General features: G+C 42.2%; 1 protein-coding gene across 8 annotated transcripts in view; it reads right to left on the bottom strand.

Annotated features, from left to right (window-relative positions):
- The window catches only part of DNM3 (dynamin 3), a 335,748-nt gene that overhangs the window by 18,983 nt on the left and 304,242 nt on the right, over nucleotides 1–12,523 (bottom strand). For all 8 annotated transcript variants that reach the window (XM_039483543.1, XM_039483538.1, XM_039483539.1 and 5 more), the window contains 3 exons: nucleotides 7,834–7,998; nucleotides 1,872–2,098; nucleotides 321–557 (listed from right to left, as the gene is read on the bottom strand). In XM_039483543.1, coding sequence (XP_039339477.1) covers nucleotides 321–557; nucleotides 1,872–2,098; nucleotides 7,834–7,998 — 629 coding nt within the window. The remainder of the gene's footprint in view (nucleotides 1–320; nucleotides 558–1,871; nucleotides 2,099–7,833; nucleotides 7,999–12,523) is intronic.

Raw genomic sequence — 12,523 nt, forward strand, 5'->3', positions numbered from 1 at the left:
TCACAGCTTTTGGCTGTACCCAACACCACGAGCAGCTGTTCTGACTTCGGTCAGACAATCGAGCATTTCTTTAGACCAATTCACTGCACACTGGTCTTTTACTCTTGGGTGAAAAGTTTCTAATTTCTGAGAAATAAGCTTTGTGATAAGAAAGGACTTGTCAAACCCTGCCTTTGTCTCTCTGCACTGAAAGCACTGTATTGCTTTGTTAATTTTAGATATAAGGAATTGTGTTTCAATTTTCTACCCAATATAAAATATGTCTGTTATTCTATAGGATGAGAACCATACCCAGCATCAAGATTTATTCAATGTCTTACCTTGGAACACTGGGAGGAGCCCGCGTTGGCCGAGATGGAACCTGCGGTGGTGTCCCAAGACCTTCACTGTTGTTAGGAAATGGAGGTAATGGTCCTGGACGGAATGGGACCGGTGGAGCCCCAGACAGAGGGCCTGGTGATGGGACTGCTGGAGCAGGTCCTCGGCCAGATAAAGGTCTGGTTGGGGGATTATTTAATGTAGGCCTTCTCTGAGTTGAAGGACTTGGAGGGGGTGATCTAGTGAACAATCAGAAATTAATGAAAATCTACATGGTCTTCAAAAATGGAAGCCAGATACTTTCTGAAACCTATAACAATCTTGTAAACATTTTCCTCTGCTCATATATTGTCTTGGTCCTGAAGAGTATAATTTAGGCAGCCCACTATCTCACAGCGTTAGTATCGTATATTCTTGCAATGACAACTCTCTCATTTTCCTTTGTTCTGGATGGTGCCTTGCATGCTCCCATCCATTCCAAAGAATTGCTCAGAGATGCTTCCAAGTCTCAAAAGAATATCTAATCCCCTCCTTCTACAAAATGTACACTCAACCTTTCACTATCACACCATCCCTAGAAAGTAAGCATTATTAAGGTCAGAATCAGGTGTACAATCACAAAGATAAATATAAAGGTTTTAGTATTGTCAATATTCTAACACCAATTTGCTAGGTGGATTTAATAAGAAGGCCACTTTCTTTTTAAGGAAGCCATAGGTAAGGAACACTGAAATCTTACAGTGGCTTGAAAGAACCAAAAAGTGGACACAAAATTTGACTTAGGTTTCACAGAGGGGTGGGGTTGCCTGAGCCTGGGAAGAGAAGACTTAAAAACTCTTAAAGAAACTGAGATGCTGTAGGGTGGGACCATAAATGATTATATTATTTGAGCCACAGAAACCAAATGGAATATCAGCTGAGTCACAAACAAAGTACACTAGATAGTATTCTCATAGGCAGAAAAGAGATTACAAGCACCTTTCTTGATACATATACCTCTTCCATTTATCCACGTAATATGAACGTGTGGAAGAATTTGTAAAAAAACTTGGACTATATACAGGCTAGATATCTTTTGGTGAAGGAGACATATACTACAGTAGCTCCATGGAAGACAATTCTAGATGATGAATCCCAAAGCTGCTTGACATATCTGAAAATGGATTGCCAGGTCCAACAGATTCATATACCAGAACCCTCTCCCCAAGAGGTTCATAAGCACCCTTTTCTCCATGTCCCTTCTAGAACAAAACAGGGCAGGAAATATCTGGAATGAAGGCTGGTGGCATAACTGGTAGGACCTTCCACTGTGCAAAGACAAATTCTGAGCATACGGTTGTTAAAATTCAGCTCACCTGAGAGGTTTTTAGGATTACCCAGTACAAGAATTCCACCTGCACACTCACATCCCTCAACAAGAATTTTCTGATTCTCTCAAGAATTTCATGTGAGACATGGAGAAAGGCTTGCCAGAGAAGGTGGAGACATAGCAGTGCTGAAGATCTAGCTCTTTTTCTTAATTTCCACTGCATAACTGATCTGAAGATCCTTACCTGCGGGATTGCTGTAGCCAAGAATCATCAACTGGAGGTGGGGCAGGGATAGATACAGTGCTAGTGCTAATATCTCCAATGATTGCCAGTGCTTCTTTTAGGGCTTGGTACAGGCGAAGCCCCTCATCTCGCCTCTGAGCCTGTTCTGCTGACTCCTCCATCAAGGTGTTTTGGTCCTCAGAGGAATACAAGTGAGCCAGGAGCTCTGCATTTATGAATTCTTTTACCTAGAAAATCAGACAAAAAAGACCCCTGCTACCGGGTTGCAAATGGCAATAAGATATTGCATAAACACAGCTGAGGTCTTCAAAACAATGGACATGGCACAATCAAGTTCACCTGCCACCACTGGAATACTGGCACTTCAATGAGAATACACCAGATCCATAGAGAAGAAGAGAGATCAAGAGAAATGGTGCCAGACAGACAGCACTGGGAACTGAAGTCCACTATTCAACCACTATGGTGCCAGTTGTGAAAGTGGCATTAGTAGTTCATGCTAGTCTCTTGCCATTGGACCTGAGGAAGAGGGGAGCTCCCAGAACTATAAACCTACTAGCTAAACCAATGGTCACATTTTGAGGCCACAGGGATGCTGGCCATTAGGAAAGGTAGCTGAGTTTGTGGGAAGGGAGGAAACTTTTAGAATTCTGGTTGATAAACCTGGTAAAGTGCTTTGAGGTATAGAGTAGAAAAATGCTTTTTGTAAGTATTGTTAATATGTAGATCTCTGTAGGATCTCCCTGGACTGAGAATACCCTTCATATGCCACAGCAAGATATTCTCGTGGTGTAACACTGCACAATGCATTGTGGGGTTCTTCTGCCTTCCTTTGAGGCATATGGCATTAGACACCATTAGTGTCAAGTACTGATCTAAGCCTGAAGGTGTCTCCTATATTTTTAACTCATTTCACACAGGCTGTTGAAGAGCTATTAAGTGTTAAGAACATTTTTGGCCCAATTCTGAACAGCTGACCTAGAGGTTAAAGGGCAGCCCATCACCAATCCCATAAGCCATCTAGTTCCCCGGGAATGGAATTTTTAAGGCACTATAAAATGTCTTTCAGAATTATTTTCTTAATACTAATTTCACCTACTACACATCAAGTCTTTCATCTCTGACAGCTTTGTGGGATCCCGAATGCCCCCATATACACACACACATCTTATAAACTGAATATATAATCTAATTTAATATACTGATTCCCTGCTATGCCTGCCCTGATTATAGAAACCTGGAGCACATTAAGACAGATACAGATCTAGAGGTATTTAAATAATTCTGTGGTAAATAGATTCAGAGACCAGTTGTTGACCTATTAAATCCTTGCATTGGAGGATTTTTTTAAAAACTCTTCTGATCTATTTCTCATCTGTTTTTCACTCTGTAAAGATTATTTGAGCTTGAGATGCTAACAGTAACACATTCCTGAACATCTGATTTCATAAGTACAACCTCCGATTGCAGAGGGGTTTGCACTAGCTTAATTACATTGTTTTAAAAACTAATTATCTTTATATTGGGACCATTTTTGTGTGTAGACAAGGTCTGAGCCAGTGGTCAAGTTGAACTGGTGTTGGGATCCTCCAGTGCCTTCTGACAGTAAAAAGCAGGGGGGCCTTCCAGAAAAACAGGCACATGGTCACTGGATGCTATGGTTGTTTCCCGTTCATGTTCAAGAGGAGATATGTGAATTCTTACCAAAGTCTGCACATTTTTCCCATGAATCTCACACTGTTTTTCGGCGGATGGTACTGATCAAATGCCAGAATACACTATTTTCCTTGCTATTGCCAGAAGCTCCACATTAAAAACAGCATCAAATTATACTTGATGAAATGAAAATTTTAATGGCATCACTTAAAAAAATCCTTAAATTAGATTAAGGGCAGAGCTGATCGTAAAGGAATTGTTAAACCACAAATATCTGTTTGAACAACATCAGCCTGCAACTATTATCATGGTAGATCCCTGTCTCCTGCTAGCACAGATCTCCATGCATGCTCACTGAACCCCAGTGTAAGGTCTGCACTGGAACTGTTATGAGGCTAGCCTACCTCCCCACCTGATGCATTTGATCGCAGACCAACTCTCCAAGCTGAAGATGGGCCCTCTGTACATATAGCTTTCTCCAGGCTTGGGGGAACTGATACCTTAGCCCCTTCCAGGATATAAACACAACATTACACAAACTGATTAAGATATGCCCCCAAACAGGGCTCAAACCTGCAATGTTCAAAATCACCGTAGGCATCTTAATACCCCAGTATCCCAGATCCTGCCTCATCAGAGATCTTACAGGGAAGGACAAGAATTCAGAGCGGAGTTCTGTATTTGGGTGAGGGATAGCACAAGGCAGCTGGGAGAGCAGCTTGAAGTGTTGCTCTCACAGCTGGGGCTAAAGGAGCACGCGTGGAAATCTCAATGAGCAGCAGGCAGGGATACTGCTACCATGGGATCGAATATGCAGACAGTCATTTCCATAACATTAAAAGATCTGTATTAAAGTTTAAATTGGAGTTAATCCACCAAACTGAACCTACCTTTTCCAAGATCACCCACTATTTGCATTTTCCAATGCTTCAGCACCAGGAGGTATATTAGTAGGGCTCTGCATGGATACAAAATTTGTATCTGCATCTGATCCGAGATCCGCAAAAATGGTCCACAGATATAAAATGGATATCTGCAGATTTGCAGGGCTCTATGTATTAGTAACATTTCAGCTCTGAATTCTGAACATGTCTCTCTTTAGGTGTGTTTGACTCTTTAATAGCAACTTGATGCAGGTTTTTTGTGGTAAATTTCCTTTTCTTTTAAAGTAACCAACATTCACCCTAATTAGCAGTTGATTTGGAATGCAGCGATATACATTCAAGACATAGACAAGACATGCTGTAGGACAGCATTCATTTATTTTCTCTACAAGAAATTTGAATCCAGTACTTCACTCTGAATTGTAAGCACCACTTAAAGATCCCACCAACTGGTGAGGAAGTTCTACAAATATTCATCAGGTTGCGATTGCTATGGAAACCACTTCCTTGGGATCAATTTGTTTCTAGAGTTCTTCAGGCAACACTCTGGGGCACTATATATTGAAAAGAATAATTAAAAGGGGTTTAATTTCATTTCTCTCTCAGTGGATGGGTTGGGATTCTAAAAATCTCCAGACAATGCAAACTGCTGAAAAGGACTCAGCTTCCAATGTGACTTCCTTACTTCCCGTTTCTTTGCATGACATTTTGGCTTGCTAAGCAAAAAGTTGTTCTTTTCTCTGTTTAACAGTGTCAATTTTTTTAAAAAAGTAACATCTTCACTGATTTTTCAACATTTTTCAATTCAAGCCTCCTGGAAATAAATGCATTAACATTTAATTCTCAAGTCTTCACACTTTCTTTTGAAAAGCTTTGATTCTTTGGCATAATTTTAAGTTATAAGATTGGACTCAGGGTTTCTGCTAGCACTGGTGCACTCAAACCCAGAGTGTGTACTCTGACTGAGAGGTGAGTTTAGAGCTAGGTAGTGTAAAAAAAAAAAGGGGTTTCTTTGTGCCACTGTCACCTGGCATGCCTTAAGAAGACAGCCGCACAGTTTCAATGTACAAAGCCTTACAGCACTGTACTTCTATAGCAAAGCATTTCAACTTCTTAAACAATTCCATATGGGGACGTGAGTGGCAGAAAATATAATGTAAACTTTCCAAAGGAACTGTTCACTAAATTCTGCACTTTCTGAAAGAGAGCTGGAGCAATATCCCTTTCAAAAAGCAATGGCATTCCCCTTAAGTCTATAAAGCAAGGTCCCAGCTGTGCTCTGGAGGCAGTGGAGAGAATTGCTCCACCATACACACTTCCTGAATTCTAGATTTGTGCTAATTTTGGAAAAATGTGGAAGTTCCATTTGTTTTTACACTCTTTTGTAAAGGCCTCACTGAATCTTCCCTCCCAGGATTCTAATGTAATTCAAAGATTGGCTTCATTAGTCCAAGAGAAGTTAAGGGAAGCCTGGTTGGTCTTCCCCTCTGTGTGAAGATCTTGTTTGTTCCGTACTAACTAGTGGACTGCATTCAAGCTGCTATGCCAGCCACCCAGTTCTCAGGTGCAATGTAATTCCCACAGACCTCCCGGGATACATCAGCCTCCAAAAATAAAAGGTGGCTTTGTGAACTCACATGTAAATGCTACATTTTAGACAGATTTGCTTTTTATCGTATTCTATTTATTACAACTGTTTTTTTGTTGACTTAATAGATCATAAAGAAGGTCCTATCAGTGACTGAAAGGAAGTGCTATTTCCTGTAGTGATTTACTACAAATACAGCAGTAGTGGCACTAGTACAAAAAGTAGCACAGACTGGATCCAAATCAGGACTCTATCAGGAAGTGAAGGTCTTCTAGGTCCTCAAGCAATGGGCTAGCAACGCTAAAGCAAAGCTACTTTTAAATCAGATGACCTGGGGGTAGACAGACACATTTCCTCTAATACTCTAAACAAGTGGTTCTCAAACTTATTTGATTGGGCCCCCCCTCTTTGTGCCTGTAGTCATTTACTCCCCACAAGTACATATACCCCCACCCAGCTCTGAAAGTAGAGCAGAGAACAGTGGCTGCTGGCTGGGCACCCAGCTCTGAAGGTAGAGCGGAGAGCAGTGGCTGCAGGCCGGGCACCCAGCTCTGAAGGTAGAGCGGAGAACAGTGACTGCTGGCCAGGCACCCAGCTCTGAAAGCAGCACTGTGCCAGCAGCAGCACAGAAATAAGGGTGGCAATGTGACAAGTGATATTTATCAATATTATCTCTTTTCACACAGACTTAGTGCCCCATTGCCACATTACTTCTGCGCTGCTGCTGTCACCCTGGGGCTGATAGCCAGAGCCCTGCCTCCTCGAGGTGAGGGATTGGGGAGGTGGGGGAGGAGGAGAGCCTGAGCGCAGGTGGTGGGGCTCCAGCTGACCCCTTTATCCCCACCTCCCAGGTGTGCATGGCCCTTTTGCATGAGCCCCAGTCACCCAGGGCTGACAGCCAGAGCTGTTTTAAAAGAAAGAAAGAAAGAAAGAAAGAAAGAAAGAAAAAGAAAAGCACACATCTCGCATCTCCCTTGACACATTCCCACACCTCCCTTGGGAGGCCCGCCCCATAGTTTGAGAACCACTTCTCTAAACAAAGTGTTCAAAGAACCCCTAGAACTGTTTTTTTAAAAGATGATCTGCAAATGTAAGGAACCCAAACAAAGTACTAGTATGCCTCTACCCCAAAATAATGCAACCCGATATAACACGAATTCAGTTATAACATGGTAAAGCAGTGCTCCGGGGGGGTGGGGCTGCACACTCCGGTGGATCAAAGCAAGTTCAATATAACGCAGTTTCACCTATAACGCGGTAAGATTTTTTGGCTCCTGAGGACAGCGTTATATTGAGGTAGAGGTGTATAGTATGAACTGCTATTCCCCGAAAAAAACAAACAACAAGGACATTCAAGGCCTTTGTTCATTTAAAGACTACAGTTCAGTGCAATACAGGTCTGCTGCACACTGTCAGCTGCTGTCTAGGTGGAGTTCCCCACTTGTACTCTGCAGGAGGCATTACAAACACACCACTGAAGGACAAGTATGACTGGGTCTGGAGTGTGCTTTTAAACAATACTGTTGATGCCAACTAGGACTAACCTGAACTCAGCCTTACATTAAAAATACTATAGCATTCTACAGTAAGCACCGCAGCTGTTCTAGAAGCAGCTGCAGAGCACTGGACTTTTTGCTACAGAAGATTCCAGTGTTTTGTTTTAATAAGGACAGAACTATTACTCGTGTTTGCAATGTGTGATATTCTATATGCTCGTTGTCTTCTCTTCACCATACAACAGTGCTGCTCTATTTTAAAAATGAGTCGGTTCTTTAAGAGTTGAAGATAAAACCAAACATTTGAAAACAATTGAGAAAGTGAGGTTGTTACTTACGTTGTTGATCATAAGGTGCATGATTGTTTTTGGTATCAGATCACGAATACACTTATTGATAATAGACATGTAGGAGTCCACAAGGTTGCGAATAGTCTCCACCTGCCTCTCCAGTTGGGGGTCCATGGAGAAATTGTCTGCCTGGCTGTTCTCATCGTTTTCCGTCTACACAGAAGCAGAATGAAACATAAATCTCTTTCCATGCTATTTACCCACTCAAAGTTGGAACAGGAGGGCCAAGAAAGCTGCGCTTACAGAATAGTAATACAGCAACACATTCTTTGATACCAGCATGTTTAGAGCTTTAACCATTAAGCATCAAGCTGGCTTACATTAGTGCTTAGCAGCAGGAAATCTGGATTCCTGGCAGTTAGGGGTTAATGGAAGATCCAATGTGAGTCCCTTTTCAGAGGAAATGTTACACATTTCCACACAAACTCACATTTTTAGATCAAAGCTGGGTTCAAAACAGTAAAGAACTGAGGAGGTGAATGAAACCTTCATAAATTCCCTCAACTCATTGCAATACTTACTAACAGAGAGTGTAACTACCATATTCAGCCTGCCAATTGTCTCCTGACTCACTCATGAAAGCAGCACTACAAACTCTGATTTTGTAATCTCCGGTCCTTTGGCTAAATTCTAGCCTTGCTACTGAGAACTGACTCAGTTGTGACAAATTCAGAAACTCAGCCACAGACTTGTTAGATGAAACGTAACACATCTAACAACAGATGACTTAGGGATGACAACACTCTGGTTTCAGTACTTCAAGGCTTTGCACATGAGGCCTTTCTTCCGCTGGACTGGAATAGCTTCTTTGTATGTAAACAGTTGACCTGAAATAGCAGATTTGTGTTTACCATTCACATTAATTGGAAGCTAATGGCATGCACTTCATTTCAGTTTGGACTGTTTAAAAACAAGAAAACTACTGTACATTGATCTTGTAGGCAAAAAATAAACTGCTTCCGCAGGCTTAAATGAGCCAAACAAACTGAATTTCAAGTGGAAAAGCATGGGGAATAATGTCTCTTTCCCCACCCCAAGAGAAAATATTTCTCTGCGGAAACTCAGAAAGAGAATTTAAGCTGTTCTGGTTTCAACAACAAAAACTAAAATCTGGTCCATTTGCAGCTATAGCTATCGCACAAAAGAAAACAGAAGTTATATGACCAAGTGTGAATAACGTGCTATGAACAAAATCTAGTTGAGGTAAGCAGCTATCTACCAGCCATACTTGTCAGCATCAGCAGCTACTACATTATTAATATAATGTTAAGATAAGATTTTCATGTAACTAGTGGCTTCAAGCGTTCAACTTGAGACACCCTCCAGGGGCCTGATTTTCAGAGGATGGAAGCTCAGCACTTTGAGAATCTGAAAATCACACTTCAAGGAATGCCAAGTGGGGCACCCCAGAACTGAGACGCTAAAAAGCCCTAGTCATTTGGGAAAATCTTGGCCTTCAGTGCCTTTGCTATACAGCCTCCCACCTCCCTGCAAAACACAATTTCTGCAAATTCTGCAGCAGTGCCTAAATCTTACACTGGGATGAATTTTATCCCAGTGGACTATATTCACTAAATGCAAATACATTACAATGAGAATTAAACACAAAAAGGTATTACTGTACATTATTTATTAGTAGTATTATTATAGTGCCGAGAGTCCCAGTCATGGACCAGGGCCCCATTATGCTAGGTGCTTTCCAGACCTGGAACAGAAAGATAGTCCCTGCCCCAAAGAGCTGACAATCTAATCACCAGAAGGTAAAAGCCACACTAAGTAACAAGCCATTCTTACTCCAAACCCAAGACATGCTCCCAACATGACTTAACAAAATGTGTCTGTTTTGGCCCATTTGGTACTAGAAGGTAAATCATTCGGAATATCAGGGGGTAGCCGTGTTAGTCTGAATCCACAAAAACAAGAAAGAGTGCGGTGACACCTTAAAGACTAAGAGATTTATTTGGGCTTAAATACGAAAGCTTATGCCCAAATAAATCTGTTAGTCTTTAAGCTGCCACCGGACTCCTTGTTGTTTTCATTCAGAATAGCGTTTCACATTTACTGCTTATAAACCAAAGCTTGATCCAACCAACACCGAAAAGCAACCGGGAGTAGTTTTAACTTCTTGTAGCTGAGCCGAGGAACAAGGTCTAATATACCATTTAAAAACTAAATACTCCTTGAATTTCGTTGCCCTTAATATGACAGATTATAACAAGTTAGACATTTTTAATTAGAGCAAAACTAATGGGAAAAACAACTCATCTAATGGCTTTAAAAATAATTAGCAAAGTTTCCTAAAAATTTGGAGAGGGCAGATGGAACTCAAGAACTGTAACTGATGAAACCCAAGATGAAGTTCTGTTTTGGATTCTGTAACACCAGTAGAGACACTAACATGCAAACCTTAATCATTCTGCTAATGTACTACATATGGTGGAGAGTCACAGAATTCAGATCGAATATTTCTTTTTTTCTTTTCCTCCCTGGGTTTGGAAAGAAACAAGCAGTAATTTCCCCTTCTAAAATACCCAAGATAAATAGAAAAGCATACATCTATGGAATTTTTCTTTGAGCAAAGTAATTGCAGACATAAAATGCCGTTTTCCCAGTACCCCCAGATCTAGCTGGAATTTTCTATCACCTCCTCCACGCTGTCTATATAACAGAGTGTATGTCTGTGTATTTTTTTTCCTGTTTAAATTACAGGATTGCAATAAGATTCTTTGCTGGCTAAGCAGCGAAGTGACAGATGTTTATCATTATCCTCATCAAGGGAACGTAAAATAAAAATAGTAATTTGTCTCTGATCTTGAAGGCAAAGGGTAATAGTCTGCAAACATTTAACCTTTTATGTGCAGGTTCAGTGGTGATGTTTACAAAATGTGGATATCGCAGGAATCAATATCCTTTTTGAAAAGGTAACATATTAGACTTTATACTGCTGATTTATTTTTCTATATCAATTTTGGAAAGTTTAAAGCAATTTTAAAAAAGGTTTCCACTAATAATATTCTCAACATCTTACTGTCTTTTTACTTTAAGTTCATACTAAAATTATAATCTGTTCGGGGCAGGGAATTTCTCTTTGTTCTGTGTTTGTACAGCACCCAGCACAGTGGGTCCTGGTTTGTGACTCAGGCTCCTGGGCACTAGCGCAATACAAATAATAAATAATAAATTATTATTTTTAAAATCTCTGAAAGTTATTAGGCTTTTCCCTTTCAATTGACTCAAACGGTCTCATGCCCAAATTAACCAATAAGAATGAAGCTGCTTGGTAAAACAAGATTTCATAACAAATCCAGAAGTTTGTTATTCACAGTCCCTGTTACATTTACATTTCATTATTGTAAAACTGCAGATCATACCACAGAGCCACATTAAAATCCTAGCGTTATATTAATGCACAGACACCTCAATTGAGGCCAGGGCTGTTCCTAGCCATTTTGGTGCCCTCCTCAGCCCCTCCGCCGGGGGGGGGGAAGGGGGCAGAAGCGGGCTTGGGGGGCAGGGGGAAACCGCACCCCAGTACGAGCTGGCGGAGCGGAGAGGGTTGGGGCCGGGTTGCTCCACTTCCTGCCGCCTGGTGAGTGCAGGGCAGGCCCGACTCTGCACTCACGGGGTGGCGGGAAGTGCAGTGACCTGGCCCCAGCCCGCTCCGCTCTGCTCCCCTGGCTCAGAGCCTTGGGGGACAGGAGGAACCACCCCCCCCAAGCACTCACCAGTGGCATGGCTGGGAGCTGATGGTGCGGAGTGGGCTGAGGCCGGGTCGCTCCACTTACCTCTGCCGGTGAGTGCAGGGTGCCCGACCCCTGCTGCAGTCCTCAGGGGAAGGGCTGGAGTGGGGGCGGGGCTGGGGCAGAGCAGGGGCAGGAAGAGGTGGGGCTGGGGTGCAGCAGGGGTGGGAAGAGGCAGGGCTGGGGCAGAGGCCATGGAGAAATTTGGTGCCCCAAATTTCCTGGTGCCCTATGCAGCTGCATACTTTGCATATGGGTAGGGACGGCCCTGACTGAGGCATAGCGTAACACTGACAGACCCTGGTCGTTGTCGGGCAGGATCAAACCTGGGATCTTGGGAGCTTAATGCATGAGCCTCTACCACATGAACTAAAAGCCAACTGGCTGTTAGCTAAGGGTGTAGAGCAGACTCATTTTATGTCTCTCTTTAAGTGGTCTGGGTGCCACTATATGGGACAGAACTCCACACCCAGAAGGAGTGTGGGTTACAATAGCACACCTTCTGAATGGGCTCTATTATACCTTTTCAATAGGAATATGCTGTTGAAGTCTCTTGCAGAGAACAAAACAAGACAAGACAGACTAATGCAAAAATTAACATCTGTTCAGTGGTGCTGGAACTAGTGGTGCTGCTGCACTCCCTTGCTTGAAGCAGTAATAACAAGCACCAAATACATGGTTCCCATCATCAGCACCCCAACTATAAAAATTGTCCCAGCACCCCTGAGACTGATTGTCTCTCTGTGACCACAATTAAATAATCTTAAAGGCAGAAGCTAAACATTTCAAGCCATTGTCCCACTTTTAAATAGTCATATTTGTCAGTGGCTTTCACCTGCTAAGAGCTTTTTCCACCACTTCAGCTGAGAGATCATGAAGCTCAGTGGTTGGAATAGCAAAACAGTGATCAGGATGGTACTTGATGATCAATAGCTTTG

Source organism: Mauremys reevesii, linkage group 8, assembly GCF_016161935.1.
Source record: "Mauremys reevesii isolate NIE-2019 linkage group 8, ASM1616193v1, whole genome shotgun sequence".
NCBI classification, from domain to species: domain Eukaryota; kingdom Metazoa; phylum Chordata; order Testudines; family Geoemydidae; genus Mauremys; species Mauremys reevesii.